General features: G+C 33.4%; 4 protein-coding genes across 12 annotated transcripts; 2 read left to right on the top strand and 2 right to left on the bottom strand.

Annotated features, from left to right (window-relative positions):
* Positions 1 to 17: 17 nt before the first annotated feature.
* v (Tryptophan 2,3-dioxygenase vermilion) lies at positions 18 to 1,961 on the top strand. The gene is made up of 5 exons (XM_015928663.2): positions 18 to 214; positions 286 to 444; positions 520 to 585; positions 723 to 1,332; positions 1,463 to 1,961. Exons 1-5 carry the CDS (start codon positions 146 to 148, stop codon positions 1,699 to 1,701), a joined length of 1,143 nt encoding a protein of 380 aa, XP_015784149.1. The 5' UTR covers positions 18 to 145; the 3' UTR covers positions 1,702 to 1,961.
* A 744-nt stretch (positions 1,962 to 2,705) lies between these two features.
* Positions 2,706 to 3,502, top strand: LOC107361770 (protein lin-52 homolog). Of its 2 annotated transcripts, none has more exons than XM_015928666.3 (3): positions 2,706 to 2,930; positions 3,013 to 3,093; positions 3,195 to 3,502. In XM_015928666.3, exons 1-3 carry the CDS (start codon positions 2,864 to 2,866, stop codon positions 3,458 to 3,460), a joined length of 414 nt encoding a protein of 137 aa, XP_015784152.1. In that variant the 5' UTR covers positions 2,706 to 2,863; the 3' UTR covers positions 3,461 to 3,502. The 2 variants fall into 2 exon arrangements, with proteins under 2 accessions (XP_015784152.1, XP_015784151.1); XM_015928665.3 differs by having other exon boundaries at positions 3,010 to 3,093.
* Positions 3,503 to 3,670: 168 nt separating this feature from the next.
* On the bottom strand, positions 3,671 to 5,180 carry LOC107361769 (synaptosomal-associated protein 25). The gene is made up of 2 exons (XM_015928664.3): positions 4,924 to 5,180; positions 3,671 to 4,828 (listed from the first exon to the last, which is right to left on the bottom strand). The coding sequence occupies exons 1-2, from the start codon at positions 5,014 to 5,016 to the stop codon at positions 4,280 to 4,282; spliced, it is 642 nt and encodes a 213-aa protein (XP_015784150.1). The 5' UTR covers positions 5,017 to 5,180; the 3' UTR covers positions 3,671 to 4,279.
* A 2,540-nt stretch (positions 5,181 to 7,720) lies between these two features.
* On the bottom strand, positions 7,721 to 15,767 carry LOC107361771 (chromatin remodeler ATRX homolog). 8 transcript variants are annotated; one of them, XM_015928670.3, is made up of 8 exons: positions 14,688 to 15,767; positions 11,810 to 14,552; positions 11,330 to 11,755; positions 10,780 to 10,995; positions 9,987 to 10,265; positions 8,213 to 8,255; positions 8,045 to 8,155; positions 7,721 to 7,981 (listed from the first exon to the last, which is right to left on the bottom strand). In XM_015928670.3, exons 1-8 carry the CDS (start codon positions 15,732 to 15,734, stop codon positions 7,756 to 7,758), a joined length of 5,091 nt encoding a protein of 1,696 aa, XP_015784156.2. In that variant the 5' UTR covers positions 15,735 to 15,767; the 3' UTR covers positions 7,721 to 7,755. The 8 variants fall into 8 exon arrangements, with proteins under 8 accessions (XP_015784156.2, XP_089122518.1, XP_015784153.2 ...); XM_089266392.1 differs by lacking the exon at positions 10,780 to 10,995; XM_015928667.3 differs by lacking the exons at positions 7,721 to 7,981; positions 8,045 to 8,155; positions 8,213 to 8,255 and adding an exon at positions 9,234 to 9,408 and having other exon boundaries at positions 9,607 to 10,265.
* Positions 15,768 to 17,353: the final 1,586 nt, after the last annotated feature.

The following is a 17,353-nucleotide window of genomic DNA, read 5'->3' as shown; positions in this document are numbered from 1 at the left end:
TCATTTTGCTTCAAGCCGTAAGTTTAACTTAATTGAAGAGAAAAGAAAGTGAAGTAAATTTAATTTCTTTTTTTTACTGCTTTACTTGTGTTTTGTACCTCTACTGTGATCAAAAACACCTGAACATTGTGCACCTTAATCAACTATGAGTTCCGATGACACGATTTCGCGAAAAATTCCCAAAGGTGGATTGCTTTATGGTGATTATTTGATGGTAAGTTTATTTGACTATTTCAATTAATTTAATAAATCTTTGTCAATTTTGTCTCTTTCTCCTTTCATTAGCTGGATCAGTTGCTTTCTTGTGTTGAACCCATCACTAGGTCACTTGGCAATGAAGTTCATGATGAACACCTTTTCATTGTCACCCATCAAGCTTATGAATTGTGGTTTAAGCAAATTTTATTTGAGTTGGACTCCATTAGGAATCTTCTTAATGGAAAGGTAAATATATCTGACACATTGAGTACTGGTTTTATCTGCGACTCAAATTGAATTTTTCATTTCTCTCTTTTAAAGGAAGTCAGTGAAACAAACATGCTGGTTATTACATCTCGATTGAATCGATTGGTGTTAATTTTGAAGGTAAGTTTCATCAATAAATTATTCCAATGAACTTATTACACTGCATATCATTGCTTTATTATTTTGAAGTGATTACACTCAAATGTTTATGACTATTGCTTAATGCTTTTTTATGCTTACTTTAATTTTTGAAACAGTTACTTGTTGATCAAGTCAGCATTCTTGAAACCATGACTCCACTGGAGTTCATGGAGTTTCGTAACTATCTGTCTCCAGCATCAGGATTTCAAAGTGTCCAGTTTCGTCTTTTAGAGAACAAGTTGGGCGTTAAAAATGAACTTCGAGTAAATTATGGGAAAAGTCATTATTTGACCATCTTTCAAGATCCAAAGATAATCGAGTTGATTAAAAAATCAGAGCAAGAGCCTTCGTTGTGTGATCTTATTCAAAGATGGTTGGAACGAACTCCAGGTCTTGAAGAGGAAGATTTCAACTTCTGGGAAAGGTATAAAGAAGTCGTTAACGGCATGTTGGAAAGCAGTTTACGAGAGGCTGAACAAGAAACTGATCCTGGCGTAAAAGAGCATATTTTGAATGATTACAAGCAAAAAACTAAAGTATTTGAGACCATCTTTGATGAATCTATTCACAATGGCTTGATTACTCGTGGTGAGCGCCGTTTCTCTCACCGAGCTCTGCAAGGTGCTTTAATGATTTCCTTATACAAAGATCAACCCAGATTTAATCAACCTTACCATGTTCTTACTTCATTGATGGACATTGACTCTCTCATTACAAAATGGCGATGTAAGCATTCGATGTTTTATTGATTTTCAATTCTTATCCAACTGAACTTGAACTAGTTGGTCTGATGCCAGCTGTTGATTGTTTTGAATTGTTTTATTTTCATTATTTTCTATCTTGAATTATTTTCCAGATAACCATGTTCAAATGGTACTCAGAATGATTGGATCTCATCAAATGGGAACTGGAGGTTCAGCTGGTTATCAATACCTAAGATCTACTATGAGTGATCGATATAAGGTTTTTGTTGATCTATTTAATCTGTCAACCTTTTTGATTTCCAAGGATTATCTGCCCTTATTGACACCCAAAATGAAGAAAAAGTTATCGACATTGACACATAAACAAGACTCGGATGAAGACGAAAGCTAAAAACAATTAGCAATCAAAGTTATCGCTTTTGTCGTTTTTTTGATTTCTTCTTGAGAAATTAGTTCTCTACATAAGAAGATATTTTATCAAATGTATTATCAATTAATCACGGTAAACACCTGATTTATTCAAGGAAAGGTTGTAAACAGCCAATTTAATCTTAATCTTTTTTAACTTACTAAATTTTTACTGAGGTTATTAACATTAAATGCATGAACTACTCAGCTTATAAAATAAAAACTTACAGTTAAATATTTTTATTCAAGGGATGTGACATGTTATTTCGTAGACGCTTTTTTGTGCTTTTTTATTGGGTAGCAATTAAATTTCAATTGAATTGAAAATGAACTGGCGTTAAATACTCCATGATTAGAGATTTGAAGATTGAACGCAGATAAAGAGGTCCATAGAGGTTGTTGACAGAGAAATGAAAGTTCTTATCACCGATGAACTTACATGCAAATGATGCAACCTGATACTCAGATCGAGAAAATAAATTAAGTAGTCATCGTGATGTTAAATGTTTAATGAGTCCAACTTAAAATTGGTGAACAGTAATCCTAATTCAAAGTGAAACAATCCATGAAATGATCTGAAACAAGATGAACAAGCTTCGGTAAAAGCAAAATAGTGATGAAAAAACAATGAATTAACCTTTTCTTCACGAAAATGTTCAATATTAAACTTCAATTTTTATGATTGATGATACAGTTAAATTATTTCCCATAGTACATTCAATCACTGTATAGAGATCAAATTTTTGTCACACAAACTAAGAAAGCATCAATTAAATGATTAAGTTAAAGTAGTAATTAAGATTTACTAGCAAAAGAATCGCAAGATATTATCTTTTCATTCAAACTTTCAATTTAGAGATGGCGCTGATAAAAGTGTAAATAATTCAAGATTCCCTTTTCAAATTTGGCGGCAGAAAATTTGCAATCACATGGTAACCAATTTTGAGTACTACTGGGCGGGAATGAGTTTTATTTTAAAGCAGAATCTTCACTCGAAAGATCATTAGATTATCTTAATTAGACTTTTTCAAATAATCTCCCCTTCTGTCTCTTTCACTCTTCTGACCACTCACCCATGCGGTTAGTTAGCGCGCATTTTCAAACTTAAACGTGTGTCATCAATAACAACCATTTTAATCAGAGTTATGGAGAACGTTGATTCTGAATCGAATCTAGAATTGAAAGTGAAAGTAAATCATCCAAAGTCTGAAGGTAAGTTCTGAGTTCACCCTGTAAGTGTTTATCTTCTAAGATTGACCGTTGCTTCTTTATTCCCGTCCAATCACAACAGCAGTATGGACTACAAGGGAAGATGAATTCCTTTCTTGCCAGGAAACTTTGGACCGTTCTTCTCCTACTATATGGCCTCAATCTGGTAGGTTTTGCTATTTGTAGAACTAACTAACTTATCTAAATTCAAATTTTTAAAGTATTCTGTTAACGTTAATGATTATTTTGTTTTTCTATAATCTCAAGTTCCTGGTTTACTGGATTTTATGAAGAAAAGTGAACCCGAATGGAAGTTAGGGGAAAGTGATTGGGATTTATCAAAATTAGAGATGCTGGAGGCAGATGACTATGAACTGATTTATTGTTTTCGTGACTCAAAGCCGAACCAACTGATGGAACAGATACAAGAGATTAACGATTATGCCTACCAATTGAATATTGAAGAATCTAAAGAAGTGAATCGAGGTATCATTTTACAGATTTTTGATGATAAATCTGAGCAAAACAGTTAGTTGTATTAGACTAAGCATAATAAATATTTTCAAATTACTAAATATTTAAAAGTTTGTACCAACGGCCAATAGAATTGAAGATTATTTAGCTGAAAATGATATTTATACCAAAAATGAGTTGTAAATAGCAATTTCAAGTGGAATCGCTTCATAAATGAGACCATCGATAGATTGTCGATGTTGCAGGAATAATTTAAAAGGCCAAGTTGATGAAGTGCATAACAATTTTTTAATAATATTTATAATAATGATGATGATAATAATGATAGTTATAATTATATTCGTAATTAAGATCAACCAAGATAAATGTTCAGATTTTTTGTCTCGTTTTAAAATAAAAATTTGATATAATACATTTGAAGGTAAAGAATCCAAGTTTTCCAAGGTTAGCCACAGCAATAGGGTCAAAGAGAATCAAACCAATTAAGTTATTCATCATTATAATAAGTATTTTTGTCAAATGTTATACATAATTTGTTTGGTTGTTTTTGCATATTGGAATGATTTATTAATTTGTTTGTGTGTTGATTGATTTAAAATCTTTTTTCAGTTTTAAATATATTATGATCCTTAAAAATCTCAGCAATCCGTTTGATTTTATTGCAATTTTTTGATATCATGCAAGAAAATCACTATAAGACTTAATTCAAATCCATTTGAAGAAACAGTGGTAGCAGACGTAGTAGAAGTAGAAGTAGTAGTAGAGTCGAAAGAAGAAAAAAGGAGATTTCGAAGATGTAGAAGTTAAGGAAAAGCTTCACAGATCAACAAAGAGATCAGGCATTTCGATGTAACAATAATTACCAGATAAAGGTCGCTTTATTTAAGAAGTTTTTGTGCTCTCTCATTAGCAGTTTGAATCCTAAGTTTATTAGAGTCAGCTTTCAGATTGATTCTTTCTAATTGAGCATTCTGTGAACCAATTTCTTGACCCATATCGATTGCCATATTCCGTAAATTACCAATCATAGTAGATACTCCTTGCATATTTTCTTCCATCTCATCTTCTCTAGCATCTTTGGTAATTCGAGCAATATACTGTCCTCCCATTGGTCCACCTCCATTTCTTTCATCCATTACTCTAGCTGGTTGACCAGCAATAACTTTACCATCTTCACTTGATTTCCACGTAGATTCATTCTCTTTAAATTCATTCTGCTTTTTACATGGACATGTACACAGTCCACAGCATTGTTCCATACCAGTCAAAGCTTTCTCAGCTTCCTTCATATCAGTATTTATTTTATCCATGTCTTCTTCAACACGATCCAATTGTTCACCTTGCTCATCCAGAGCAACCAATGTTCGTATACCGGCTTCTTTGCTGTCTTCACATAATGCAAGCATTCGACGAGTCGATTCCAGCGACTATAAAATAAAATCATGTTAATTATCATTTGTATGTCAAAAATTTCAATCATCTGAGTTAAAAGAGACTTGGAAACTAGAAAATAAAAACAAACCTCATCAGTAACAGACTGTGCTTGCATATGCAGCCTTTCAGCTTCTGTTTTTGGTGCAGCCACCGGTGGAGGTTCCTCAACTGGAGCAGGCATTTTATTTAGATTTCAACGTTTTATAGAAAAAATAAATTAAAAGTTGGTTTTAATTGGGCTGGTTCTAAAATAGAATATGTTGACACTTAAAACAACACAAAAAACTGGGAAAAGACATTTATTTTACTTCGCTGATGTTTACTTCAGTCTTTTTAGTCTCTTCTCTTTCAAGTCAAATGTGAAAGGCTGAGTAGGCGTTAACTCAATTGTCCTGGTTAGGAAAACAAGAGCATAAACCGCGAAATTTAGATTATCAGAACAAATTCAAATGAAATACAATTTGTTCAATTTTATTGATCAATGTATCTCCCATATAAATTCTGATCTTTTTGCACAGTAAATCAGACAAAATAGTCTTTATTGTAAAATTCTCTTCTTTGATTGTGCATATTATATGTATTAGTAACATCAGATTTAGCATTATACATTGTATTAGCAATATACAATTTATTAGTATTGAGAATCAATATATTAATTAGTCTGAGCGAAGAAAAGACTCAGGACTTATAAAATCATTCCTGCACTTCCAAAATTTACCATCTTGTCAACGGTTTCGAAAGTATGTCTGAATGGTGCGAAGAAACCTTTGCATCCACAACATTCAAAATGATACCACTTATCACCTAACACACCGTTCAAGCTATCAAGGATCGTAATTAAAACTTGATAAACACGGAGAAGCAAAATAATGTTATTTATGAACCAATTTTTAAGTTGAATTTTCTATTTTCTGTTATAAAATGATATTTTTGTAAATTTTGAGTCCAATCACCTGATAATTTATAAAATAAAGTCCCCAAAAATTGAATTGATTTAATCATTTAAAGATTTAACTTTCACTCTTCAATCAACTCTTTTTTTATAAAAATGTCACCTTCACCATTCATTGTATTAGTGATTACTATTGTTAAAAATATTCTAATCAATGATATTAGACCTTTAAAAATCGAAAAAAAAATCAAATCAAAATTCCGTATAAACTATACATCATTTAATTTAGCAGTCCAATTAGCAGAATAGATTCAATTAAAACTCAGCAACATCATTAGAGATAAATTTTTTACTGTTATGGATTTTTGTTTCATCAGAAAATGGAAAGTTAATCACTTCATAAATGAAAAATTTTCCAATTAGACATTATTTTTAATTGTACAGCCAAATTGAAAAAATTTTTCAATCAATGGAAATCAAAATCTCTCATTGAGATTGTGTTAACTTTTACCAATAACACACTTCACGTCCATTTAAATTCAAAGGTTCAACGATGCCATTGAATGTCCCCTTCAACGGATCCTTAAGATTGGTCCATTATAGTCAGGCTTCCGGAAATGAAGATCCATCCGTGTTTGGTACAATGAAAGCCTATGGATCAATCATGATTGGTGAAGTGCCAATTGAATGGGTAAACGGTGGACACATTCAAAATAAACAATGTCATTCATCTGTTTGCTCGTCACCTTTGCTCCATTCAATCCAATCTGGCCTCAATGATGCTTCATTCCCACCTGAACCAGCTGATCGTTTTTCATTGATTCCAGAAAATGTTAGTTTTAGTTCATTGATGCTCACTGAAGACTGTGGCTTTATTAATCTTTACACGGACAGAGCGGTTAAATCAAAGTATCCAGGAATATTGACCAGTTTTCAAATAATTGAACTCAATGTTTATTTCCTAATTGGCCTTTTGTCCATCATCGGAGTGCTTATTTATGCAGTCCGTGAGAAAACTTTGCCTTGGCCTTTCAAGGGGACAACAAAACAGCTTATCAATGGACAATTTGGTTTCATAATTTTGGCCACTTGTTATTGTGCTGTCTTTTTCGTCTCCAAATTGTTAACCTCTGCATTTACGACCAATTATTCAATAGCCACTCGAGCTCCACCCTTAATTGAGTTGGAGGATCTTAACAGGTCAACTCAACGCGTAGATGTGATTGATAATTTGTACTGTGCTCTTGAGATTAGAGATGATCCATTTTTGTCCCGTCGTGTACATCCAGTTGACATTGGTAAACCTGTTGAATATATTGCTGATCATTTGGTTGACGATAGAATCGTTTTTCTCGATTCAATGCTTTACACTAAAACTTGCACCAGAATATTTTGCAATTTAATGATCAATGTCAAGAAAAATACTAACTTTTATGTTGATATTAGTAATCGTCGTTATTTTGATACTTTACGATTTTTGGTTTACCACAAGTTTATCGAGAAGAGCAAGAAACGTTTCCTTCAACGAGCAGCCTATTCGTGCCTTGAGATGGGCTATTGTTTTGATGCATTTGACTGGGCAATAAGTAAAGTGGCTGTGAAAAGGGTTAAATTTTACAAAACAAATGCCCAATGCGAAGATTATGAGCAAGTCAAAACCCATCCAATTGCGTATCATCCAATTGCATTCATCACGATTGAAGATTTACTCTATCTTTTTGCATTCCTTTTGGGTCTTTCGTGCTTTATTTTTATCATTGAATTGGTTGTAAATGTTAAAGGATCCAAACGTAATAAACAAATCAAGTTAAGAAAACCATTTTTACGTTACCCATCTTACAAAAGATGGTATTATGTCAACGACATAGAGACAGTTTTGTCGAGCAAACGATTGACAGACGTTTACCCAATATATGACTTGACATAAAACTTTGTGACACATCTGTCGCTATCGTATTGTGGATGCGGTTTGGTAAACGCAAAAAGCAGTGTATCAAAATATTAAATATTTTTATTTAACTTCTTTAATTACAAAGTATTTTCTTGATTAATTTCAATTTCAATAACTTTTCGTCTAGAATTCCACCATTTTCCATCACTTGTCGGTGGGTCGTGCCTACGGCGCTGCCAACAATGAGGTGCCTTAACTTTTCCTTTCACATTTCTAGGGTTCATGTGCACAGTAATTATCCGCTTTTTTGGACTTTTATATGAGCAGTACGGACATTGGTAAAGTATTTTTACTCCTCGAGCACTGTAAATGTGAAGAGAAGAATATTTTAAGTATTTGAAAAATCAACATTATTTTATAACTTACTTATTTTGTTGATTCAATGGTTCGTTAGTTTCCTGTTGTGGAATTGTTTTTTCAATAACAATTTCTTCCTCTTTTTTGCTATTCAATTCACTTGTCGAAATCGGTTGCTGGCTGAAGGTAAGAAATTATTGTATCATTTCATGAAATATCAACATTATTTTTACTTACTCATTTTTTTGATTCAATGAATCGGTAGTTGCTTGTTGTTGAACTGTTGATTGGAGTTAAAAAAGAAAGAAAATAAAGATTAATAATAAAGAGTTCGTGTTTCATGGTGATTTGTATCCGTAGTAATTCAGTGATTGTGATTCCATATTAAAAATAAAAATATAATAAATGAATTAATGTATCAATAGTAAAAATCATTGAAAAACACTCAAACATTGACAAGACTAGATAAATAGTGTTTCGATCTTTTTTACCGTATTCCAAGGCGCGACCAATGAATTTTCAATTTAAATATAATACATAAAAGCAATGCTGATTATATTAGTGTGTCAATGAAATATATCAACTCTCGAAGGCCGATTTCTCGACGATATTTGCAGATACATTATTCCATCCAGTAGAAAAATGACAAATTTTTGTTTGGTGCTATTTTGGTTTTGATCATGTGTGAGTAACAATATGCGACCAAAGTCACATGTAAGCCACAAGTAGATAATTGGCACATTCTGCTGTTGATATTAAACTTCAACAAATTTTTACTCTGATGATGTATCGCCCTATTAGTTTGTTAAATGACATAATGTTCAAATTCATGTACAAAGTTGTTAGTTTTGCCATTGGAACTCAATGAGAAGAACCATGAAATTCAGAAGATAAAATGCATTTTTTCAACGCCATCTGAAAGTTTACGTTTTCAAGGCTTTTCCATATTTATGTGTCATTTCAAAATAACCTGTTTACAAGCATTCAACCGTCTTAATAATTTTTGTAAGCTATTGTTTAAGTGAATAACTAAGAAATCATTTGATGAAAATCTTTTGGTGAATCTTGCTAGGGCTAAAAAATATGAACTTGCAGATGCGCTTGATCTGATGTATTAGCAAATCAGATCTTATAAAAGCAAGATTAGAAAGCATTGAATCGGTTTTAAAATTAAATTGAATTGCACCTTAAACGATAAACAATTCATTTTTATCTTTTATAAGATCAGAGGATTTAAATCATGTAAATTTTTCGTGAATCAATATAAAAGATATTTATTTTCAGTAAAAATGTAATTATTTGCACATTTATAAATTATGACAATCTGTACTTGTTGGATTATTTAAAATATCATCGACTCGCTTTTCTAGGTTATTTAAACTTTGGCCACATGTTATCCTTTCGATAATCTCGGTCTCTGTAAGAAGGTCGACCTAAATGGAATCAGAGTTAATTAGTATTATGAAATAGCATGATACAAATTGTAATGTTAATAAATAGTTGCAAAATTATTATTATTATTATATTATATTATTATATTAATGCACAGAATCAAGTTGATTCTGTAAATTAATAGGTAAAAAGATGCGGGAGGAAACCTGATTCTTGAACTCAAATGAACAAGTACTTACACGAGATTTCTCGTCCAGTTTTTCTTTCTTCTTGGTTAAAATTGATCGAATTTTTTCAATCAATTGAATGGTGTATTCAGGAAGATTAGGGTCTTTAGGATCAAATTTTGATTCATCTAAAGACAACAATTTCCTTATTAACTCACTAAGCGAACAATTTGTTAAATTGATATCTGAAAGTTGACTAAGAAAAAGTTCATCAGACTCCGTAGAGTCTGTAACTTGTTCTGATAAATTAGAGCTCATCAGTTGATTGGTTGAAGTAGATGCATTATCGATAATTGAAGGTATAGATGAACTATTCGGTTCTAATAATGAATCAGACAAAATTGCATCAGTAGAAACGAATTGATCAATAAAATCAAGAGAAGATGGGTTACCATTAGAATGAGCACGCTGGCTTGGATAATTCTGGGATGGATTATGATCTTGAGAACGGAAGTTAAATGGATTAGACGTGTAAGGTGGCGGTATAGTGTGTTGAGATGGTGGAGGTGAGGTTTGATATTGATAATTCTGGAAATTGGAAGACGAAGATGAATGTTGACTGTGCGCTGAACTAGGTTCAGATGAATGTCCATGCGATGGTATACCAGTGCTTTGGTGGTGTCTATTCTCAGACTGAGTATTTGATGAATGTGACTTAGTGGTTGAATGGGCTGAAAAGAAGAAGAAAAGAAAGGAATAAAAGTTATCTAAAATTAGGCAAAAAAGTAGACAGAAAACAGATAAGACAATATTTTGCTGAAGATCAAAACAGCTAAACGTTCACACATTTACATAAAGAGGTTGAAACAGGAACAATAAACAAAAGTTGCACGCATTGTGAAAATAAGTATTAATAAAGTCCAAAACAATAACATTAATTCATTTGAAAATAATGAAAAAAATAGTCAAATGATAAAAATTGACAAATTATGCAGATTGAAGTAATTGTATGTAATTGAAGTTAATTTAGAGAAAAGAGAAAATGTTAAATTAAATATAAACAAAAAATGAAGGAAAATTGTTTTCCTGTAAGTGTTTGGCCAAACAATGTCTATTTCTGGTCACTTCGTTTTTTCCATGTGAAAGGGCTTCGAAATATCTCTGATTGAACTCTCATATGTATATCTTGATTGGATGCTTTAACACGCAAAATATTGAACTCATGTTTTCTAGTTGAATCGATACCTTGTGGCGGTGGCTGATAGTTCGAATTTTGAACTCGCTGCATAATTTGAGGGTTAGGATATCCTTGATTTCCTTGCCTTTGATTCAAATTGCTGTAAGGTCCTTGTTGTCTAAGTGTAGGAGTTGCTAGAGGAATCGGATCCATAATGGCGGGATTATAATTAATATTAGAGTTATTGAGCGGATAATGGTAGCTATAAGGACGAAGATCATTATCTAGGGGGGTAGGAGTGAGTTATGAACAATGACAGAGACAATGAAACGATTAGTAAAGAACCGGTTAGACATTATTATCAAATGTACGAATGGGAAACGCGTTCTAGGGAAATTCACAAATCTATGTCTAGATGACCTTCAATGTTAATATTGTTGCAGATGCCTACACGGGCTTGGTGAAAGTTGATGTAAGTAGGTATAGTCATGATAGACAACAAGAGATTATCCCTAAGCACATAATCCTAAACCGCTAACATTGTAAATGTTTAAAAGATCTATCATTCCTTCTTCCATAAACTTTCTAAGCACCGAGAAAAAAAACTGAAAGCCTTACTCTGGACATTTCGATTGCTATCTTCCCTTGATCCAACACTTCTTTCATTGTTCGGTTGTTTTTTCGGAGGAGCTGATGTTGATGATGAAGCATGATCCGCTGGTGGTCGACCCCTTTTACGGGGCAATGCCTGGTTAATAGCATTGACAGTTGCTTCTTCTTCCTTTCTTCTTTTTTCTTCAATTGTTTCCATTGCTTTTAAAGACCGATTTACACGAGTTCGGGTGTTAGGTATTGCAGGACGAGCTCTAGCCACATGTTTGTATGCGAATGTTCCTCTTTTTCTGGCGAGAATAAGATTAGGCGCAACTTGGGAGATAGTGGGCGTAGCCTGTGTATTTGAACTGTTTACAGCAGTCAAACTTTGACTTAACCTATTAGCTATGACATTTATTGATCGTTCATTATCCTTTATGCTGGCGTTACCTGCAAGATATTGAATTAGGTGCTGTTTTACCGATGTTGAATCATTTTTGTTACCTGATGTTGATCTTGATGGACCTGGTGTTGCTGGTGAAGAGACTGATGCTCCATTTTGTGTAGACCTTGGAATGGATACTGATGTAGACGATGAACTAGGCACTGAATTAAGTACTGGAGTAGGCACTGAAGTAGACGTTGAAGCAAGTACCGGAGTAGACGCTAATGCTGCAGCTGCTAATGAGTTCTTTGCTCTATCTTGCTGGTTTATTTTCTGTTTTGCTTCTTCTGCAAGACGACTTAGTTTAGCTGCTTCTATTAAAGCGGCCTCTTTCTCAGCTTTTTTCCTCTCTTCTTCCATTTGCTGTTTCCGCTCTTCGGCGGCCTGAATTTCTGCATCTCTTTCCTTCTGATATTCAGCCCAAGCAGCTTGACGTTCATCTTCCGTGAGATCCTCTTCTGGTTTCTTTTCTAACAATGAGTCGAATACTGTACAATCTAATATTTCGTTATTGTCAGAGCACAGTAAGTCAGCTAAAAGATGATCTTGAGGCACATTAAGGACAGGAATGTCGTAATGCACATTTGGTCGTGTAGTATAAAATTCTCTAAGCTCGGCAGTTTTGAAATTTCTTTTCACTTGTGCTTTGTCAAGGACACGAATGGCCATACCAAGTTTAACAATTTGTTTACGAAAAATTTTTTCTTCCATAGAATCTTTTGCAACAAAACGGTAAACATACACAGGTTTAGACTGGCCAAGTCGATAAATGCGAAAGATTGCTTGAATATCATCACTAGGATTCCATGAAACATCAAAAATAATACACCTTGTAGCACCGAATAAGTTGATACCAACACCACCAGCTTTAGTAGACAGCAGAAATAGTTTGGCATCAGTATTTTCTGGGTTGTTGAAATGGTTTACTTGGGAAGTACGCTCGAAACATTCGGTTTTACCATCAATACGAAAATAATTTTTACCCTTGACCCATTGCAAGACTGTTCTCGCATTATTGATAACAACTTCATTGTTAAGCTTAAGACACTTTTCGATGAGATCAAGAGTTTCCAAGGATTGACTAACAACAAGTAATTTTTCTCCAATAGCAATACATTTTTTCAAAATTTTGAATAACATAACTAGTTTTCCACTCAAATTAATAACTTTCCAATCATCGGGACCGACAAATTGCTTGAACCAATCTTTTTTAACCTTATTGTTGCTTTCTTCTGTTTCGGGATCAACATCAGTAGGTATTTTATCCACCACTTTATCATTATTTTCAACATTTGAAAGTGGTTCGGTGGATGAAGGCACAGGATTGTTTGAATTGCTGGAAGTTGAAGCTTCACCAGATTCAGTTTGTTGGTTTACATTTGGAATGGTTTGAGATTGATTAGATTCAGGTTTTGAGTTTGAGTTTTTACCAATAGGCCTCAAATCAGCAGGTAATTGCACTTTTTTCACCTTTGAAGCTTTGGCTGCTAAAGTTTTCTCGGCCATATAATAGAGAGCTGGATGATTGATACAAAGACGAAGGACTGTAGCATCCCATAAAAGAGCACGTCCCGATGAATGATCAAGATAATAATTATACATTTTAGCCATACAAATACTGGGGCGAATATAAAGGGCATATTCTAGTTTGGGTTGTAGAAAGGGCTTTAAAGTATCATGGCCAAATCTTTGTATACATCCATCGAGAAGTTTATGGAGAATCATAGCTCTTTTTTTCATAAGGCTTACGTCTCTTGCGTTTGAGTCAGCTTTTTGACCATTTTCAATCGGATTACGAAACCTATTAGCAAACTCTTTTGCAGATCCTAAAAGTCTGGGCTTGATTATGTTGATCATTGTGCGATATTCATCAAGATTATTTTGTAAAGGTGTTCCTGTTAACATAATTTTCCTTTTAGTTTTGACTTTTTCCACAGATTTACAGAGTCTGGTACAAGTGTTTTTAAGAAGATGACCTTCATCGATTATCAATAAATCTGGACCAGGGTCAGAAAGATAATCTTCAATTGCTTTGATAACTGACAGTGTTGCATTTTTCTTTTTAGCATCTCTAAGGCTCATTAAAGAGGCAAAAATCGGCAACCCAATAATCATAACACCACCTTCTTTTTTCCAAGTACATAACAAATGAGCACGACTCTTAGTATCGCACTCATCGACCATTTCATAAATATTGAAGGTCCTTAAACGCTTTCTAGTAATCCATTTGTCAAACTCCTCGGACCAATTTTTAAGGGTATTGACCGGCACAGCGATCAAAATTGTCCGGATTTGTTTATTAGTATATTCGTTTGAGAGAAGAGTTTGGACAAATGTTATCACTTGAAGAGTCTTTCCTAAGCCCATACAGTGAGCAAGAATACAACCAGAACCTTCTTCAGTTATTTTTTCAATACTTTCAATCGTTGAATAATACAAGAACTTCAATCCTTCAAACTGGTGAGGTTTCAAATCCTTGACAAGTTTTTGGGTAACCTCCACACGAACTTTTTTAGTTTTTATATCAATATCCAAAATAAGGGGTTTTTCTTTTCTTTCATTTTCAATCGCTGGTAAAATTTTATCATATTGCTTAATCATCTCGTTGATTCTCTCCATCCTTTTCCTTTCTTTTGAAGTAGCTTCTTTGGTTGCTTTCTCAAGCTCAGCTTCCGAAAGAACTCTCCGGATTTCTTTACGGTCAGATTTTTGACTTGAAATTGGTGCATCTTGATCAGGTACAGGTTCTTCTTCGATGACTTCAGAAATATCAACTTGTTCATCGTCAGAAGATAAAGTTATCTTTAGCAAAAGAAAAATATAGATTCATAAATAAATGAATGGACGTAATGAAATGGAATTCAAGTTCAAAATGTAAAAACTATGAGTGCTTTGACAACACTTATAATCGATTATTTTAAATGGAGCTTTACTTACCATAGAGTAACGTTTTCTTCTAGCAAATTTACGTTTGCGTTTCTTCTTAAACATTGCCTCTGTATCGGACAAAGTTTCACGTCCTTCAGTAAGCTCATTTTCATCATCATTTTCTTCATAATCATCACTATCTAACATAATTTCGCCATCATCTTCGTCATCAAACATATCATCTGATTCTGAATCATCAGAGTCGGCAACCACAACTCGTTTCCTTGGCTTCGATGAAGACATTCTGGCTCTTTTCTTTTCAACCGCCGGCAAGTTATTACTGCTACCGCCAGCATCTTTCATATCCTTGTCATCATCGTCATCATCATCATCAGAACCGAGCTCAAGAATCCCTCGCTTCCTTGGATTAGATAATTGCTGAGAAGGCAATATATTTGGAATAAAGTCATCGTCATAATCAAAATTATTTCGTCTTTCACTGTAGCGAGCTACACAATCTATATCTCTGAACAGATTGGTTTCAAAAACCTTGTAGACTTGTTCCAAATCAGCAGCTTTGTCATCTGAGTTAACCATGAAACTTGGTAGTCTTAAAATATGAACTCTTGGTTGAAGTTGCAAAAATAAATCATTTTCTATAATTTGTTGGACGCTTGGTTTAGAGAGTGAAGCTTCACTTTTCTTGACTCTTTTTCTGGTGACCTTTTCTTTATCTCCTTTTAATATTGCACCAGAGCGTTTGTTTGCATCAATTTCGTCATCAGTGAAGTCCTCACCAATCGTTGAATCTGAATAAGCATCAGACCATAAATTAACGTCACTGTCACTGTCACAATCACTGTCATTGTTTTTATCGGCACGTTTTTTCTCAGGTCTGGATGTCAAGATAGGAGGGCAAGTAGATTTTCGACAACTTGATCTTTTACGAGTCGGTTGTTCCTTTGGTTTGACTGGCTCAATTTGTGTGGTGGACTTGGGCGAACTGACAAGCACATGGTCCTTTTTATTTCCCAGGTCAATGACTAGACGAAAAGGTAATAGACTATTAAGAACGGCATGAGGGAAACTCAAACCTTCAAATTCAAATTTAGCCATGGGGAAAGGCGGCTAAGAATAAAAAAGAACAGTAACAAGAACAAGAATCAAGTTACAACTTGTAACTAGAATTAACAAGCAAAAAGTAGAACTGCCATCTAGTGGTGAATAGTATAGCTTAAATTATATAACACTAAATATCACACAAATCATCTTCTAAATAAACAGGAATTATTTTTTAAATAATCAATCACATAAAATGACGGAATACAAAAAAAAATAGATTAGCCCCAAAGTTATTAATGGAAAGATGTGAAAGAGGTCGAGATCAATGCATTAATGGTCCATATTGAGGTTAATTTTCAATCTTTCATTCATTTCCTTATTTATCAAAAAGCCGGCTTTAGTTTTAGCTTTCAAGCCGTTCATTGTAATTGAAAAACGAGAAAAAGACTCGATTTTGTACAAATAAATGATGAAACTTTGAAACTGATTAAATATCTTTTTTATTATTCATTATTGCTTATATATTATAGCATATTATTTATGATATTTAAGATTAAACAATTTAAAATTATAACAAATGAGATTGATGAGCACAATAAGATTAAATAAAAACGACAAGAGCGAATCCAAATTTTTGCTCAATTCGGTCTTTTACAATACTTTTACAATAGTTTAATAGAGTTTAATGTCCATTCAAGAAAAGATGCAATATTTAATCAACTCTGAACTTGAATTCCGTATCATATTGAAGAACATAGTTTTGAGATAAAAATCTGAATAAAAAGGAAGCAGTACATAAAATTAGTATGAGATTCTTTATCCTAGGGAATCATGAACACAATCTGAGGTAGGACGTTAAGAAGAGAATGGCACTTTTTTCAACTTGGAAACTTGAAAAATCCTAAACATCACTGAAATTAAAGAGAAGCGATTGAAGTGAATTTTTCTGTCAGGTACAAGAGCAAAGAGAAAGTGTTGTACTCTTGAGGTTTCACATAATAGTTTATATAACCGTAAAGTTAAAATAATAGTTTAAAAGACCGATAAGATCGCACCCGCGCCCAATGCTGATACACAATTTCTAACGACAATGTTTGCAAATCTTGTCCCTTTTGTGGTGAAATGATTGATAATTGAGAAAGAGCTTTCGTTTGTGTATTTTTCAACTTTATCAGAATAAGTGAAAGGATTTTTCATTGAAAAATAATGCTCATATTTGAATGGAGGTGTTCCTCCATGAATTTTAACGTCTAGTTGAAGTCTTTCAAACACTTTAACCTCGGCGGGACCATCAACAGTTAAATTATTCATTGGTTGTCTGCTATTCAGTGAGATTCTATTCTAACTTGAACCGATGTTCTAAGGATGGAGCAGCTGTTGGATAGCGATTTATAACTGTGAAAGTGATTGGGGAATCAAGGGTAGTAGGTCCATCGTCTTGAATTTCAATCGAGTCACAGGCTAAAGTAAAAATAAATAAACTGGTGAAACGTGGATCAAAAGGATTCTTAAAGATGACAAAGTGGAATTGAAACCATAACATAAATTATTGTGAAAAGATCTTTAATTGTAGCACAAATTAAGCATTAAATAGATGATAATTAAATTAATGTTAAACTTACATATTCCATTGATGAATGAGATAATACACAAAATGAATAATGAGAAACTTC

This window comes from Tetranychus urticae, chromosome 1 (assembly GCF_039701765.1).
Source record: "Tetranychus urticae isolate SD_2017Ah chromosome 1, NJAU_TeUrti_SD_1.0, whole genome shotgun sequence".
NCBI lineage: Eukaryota > Metazoa > Arthropoda > Arachnida > Trombidiformes > Tetranychidae > Tetranychus > Tetranychus urticae.
This window is presented reverse-complemented; position numbering and strand designations above follow the sequence as displayed.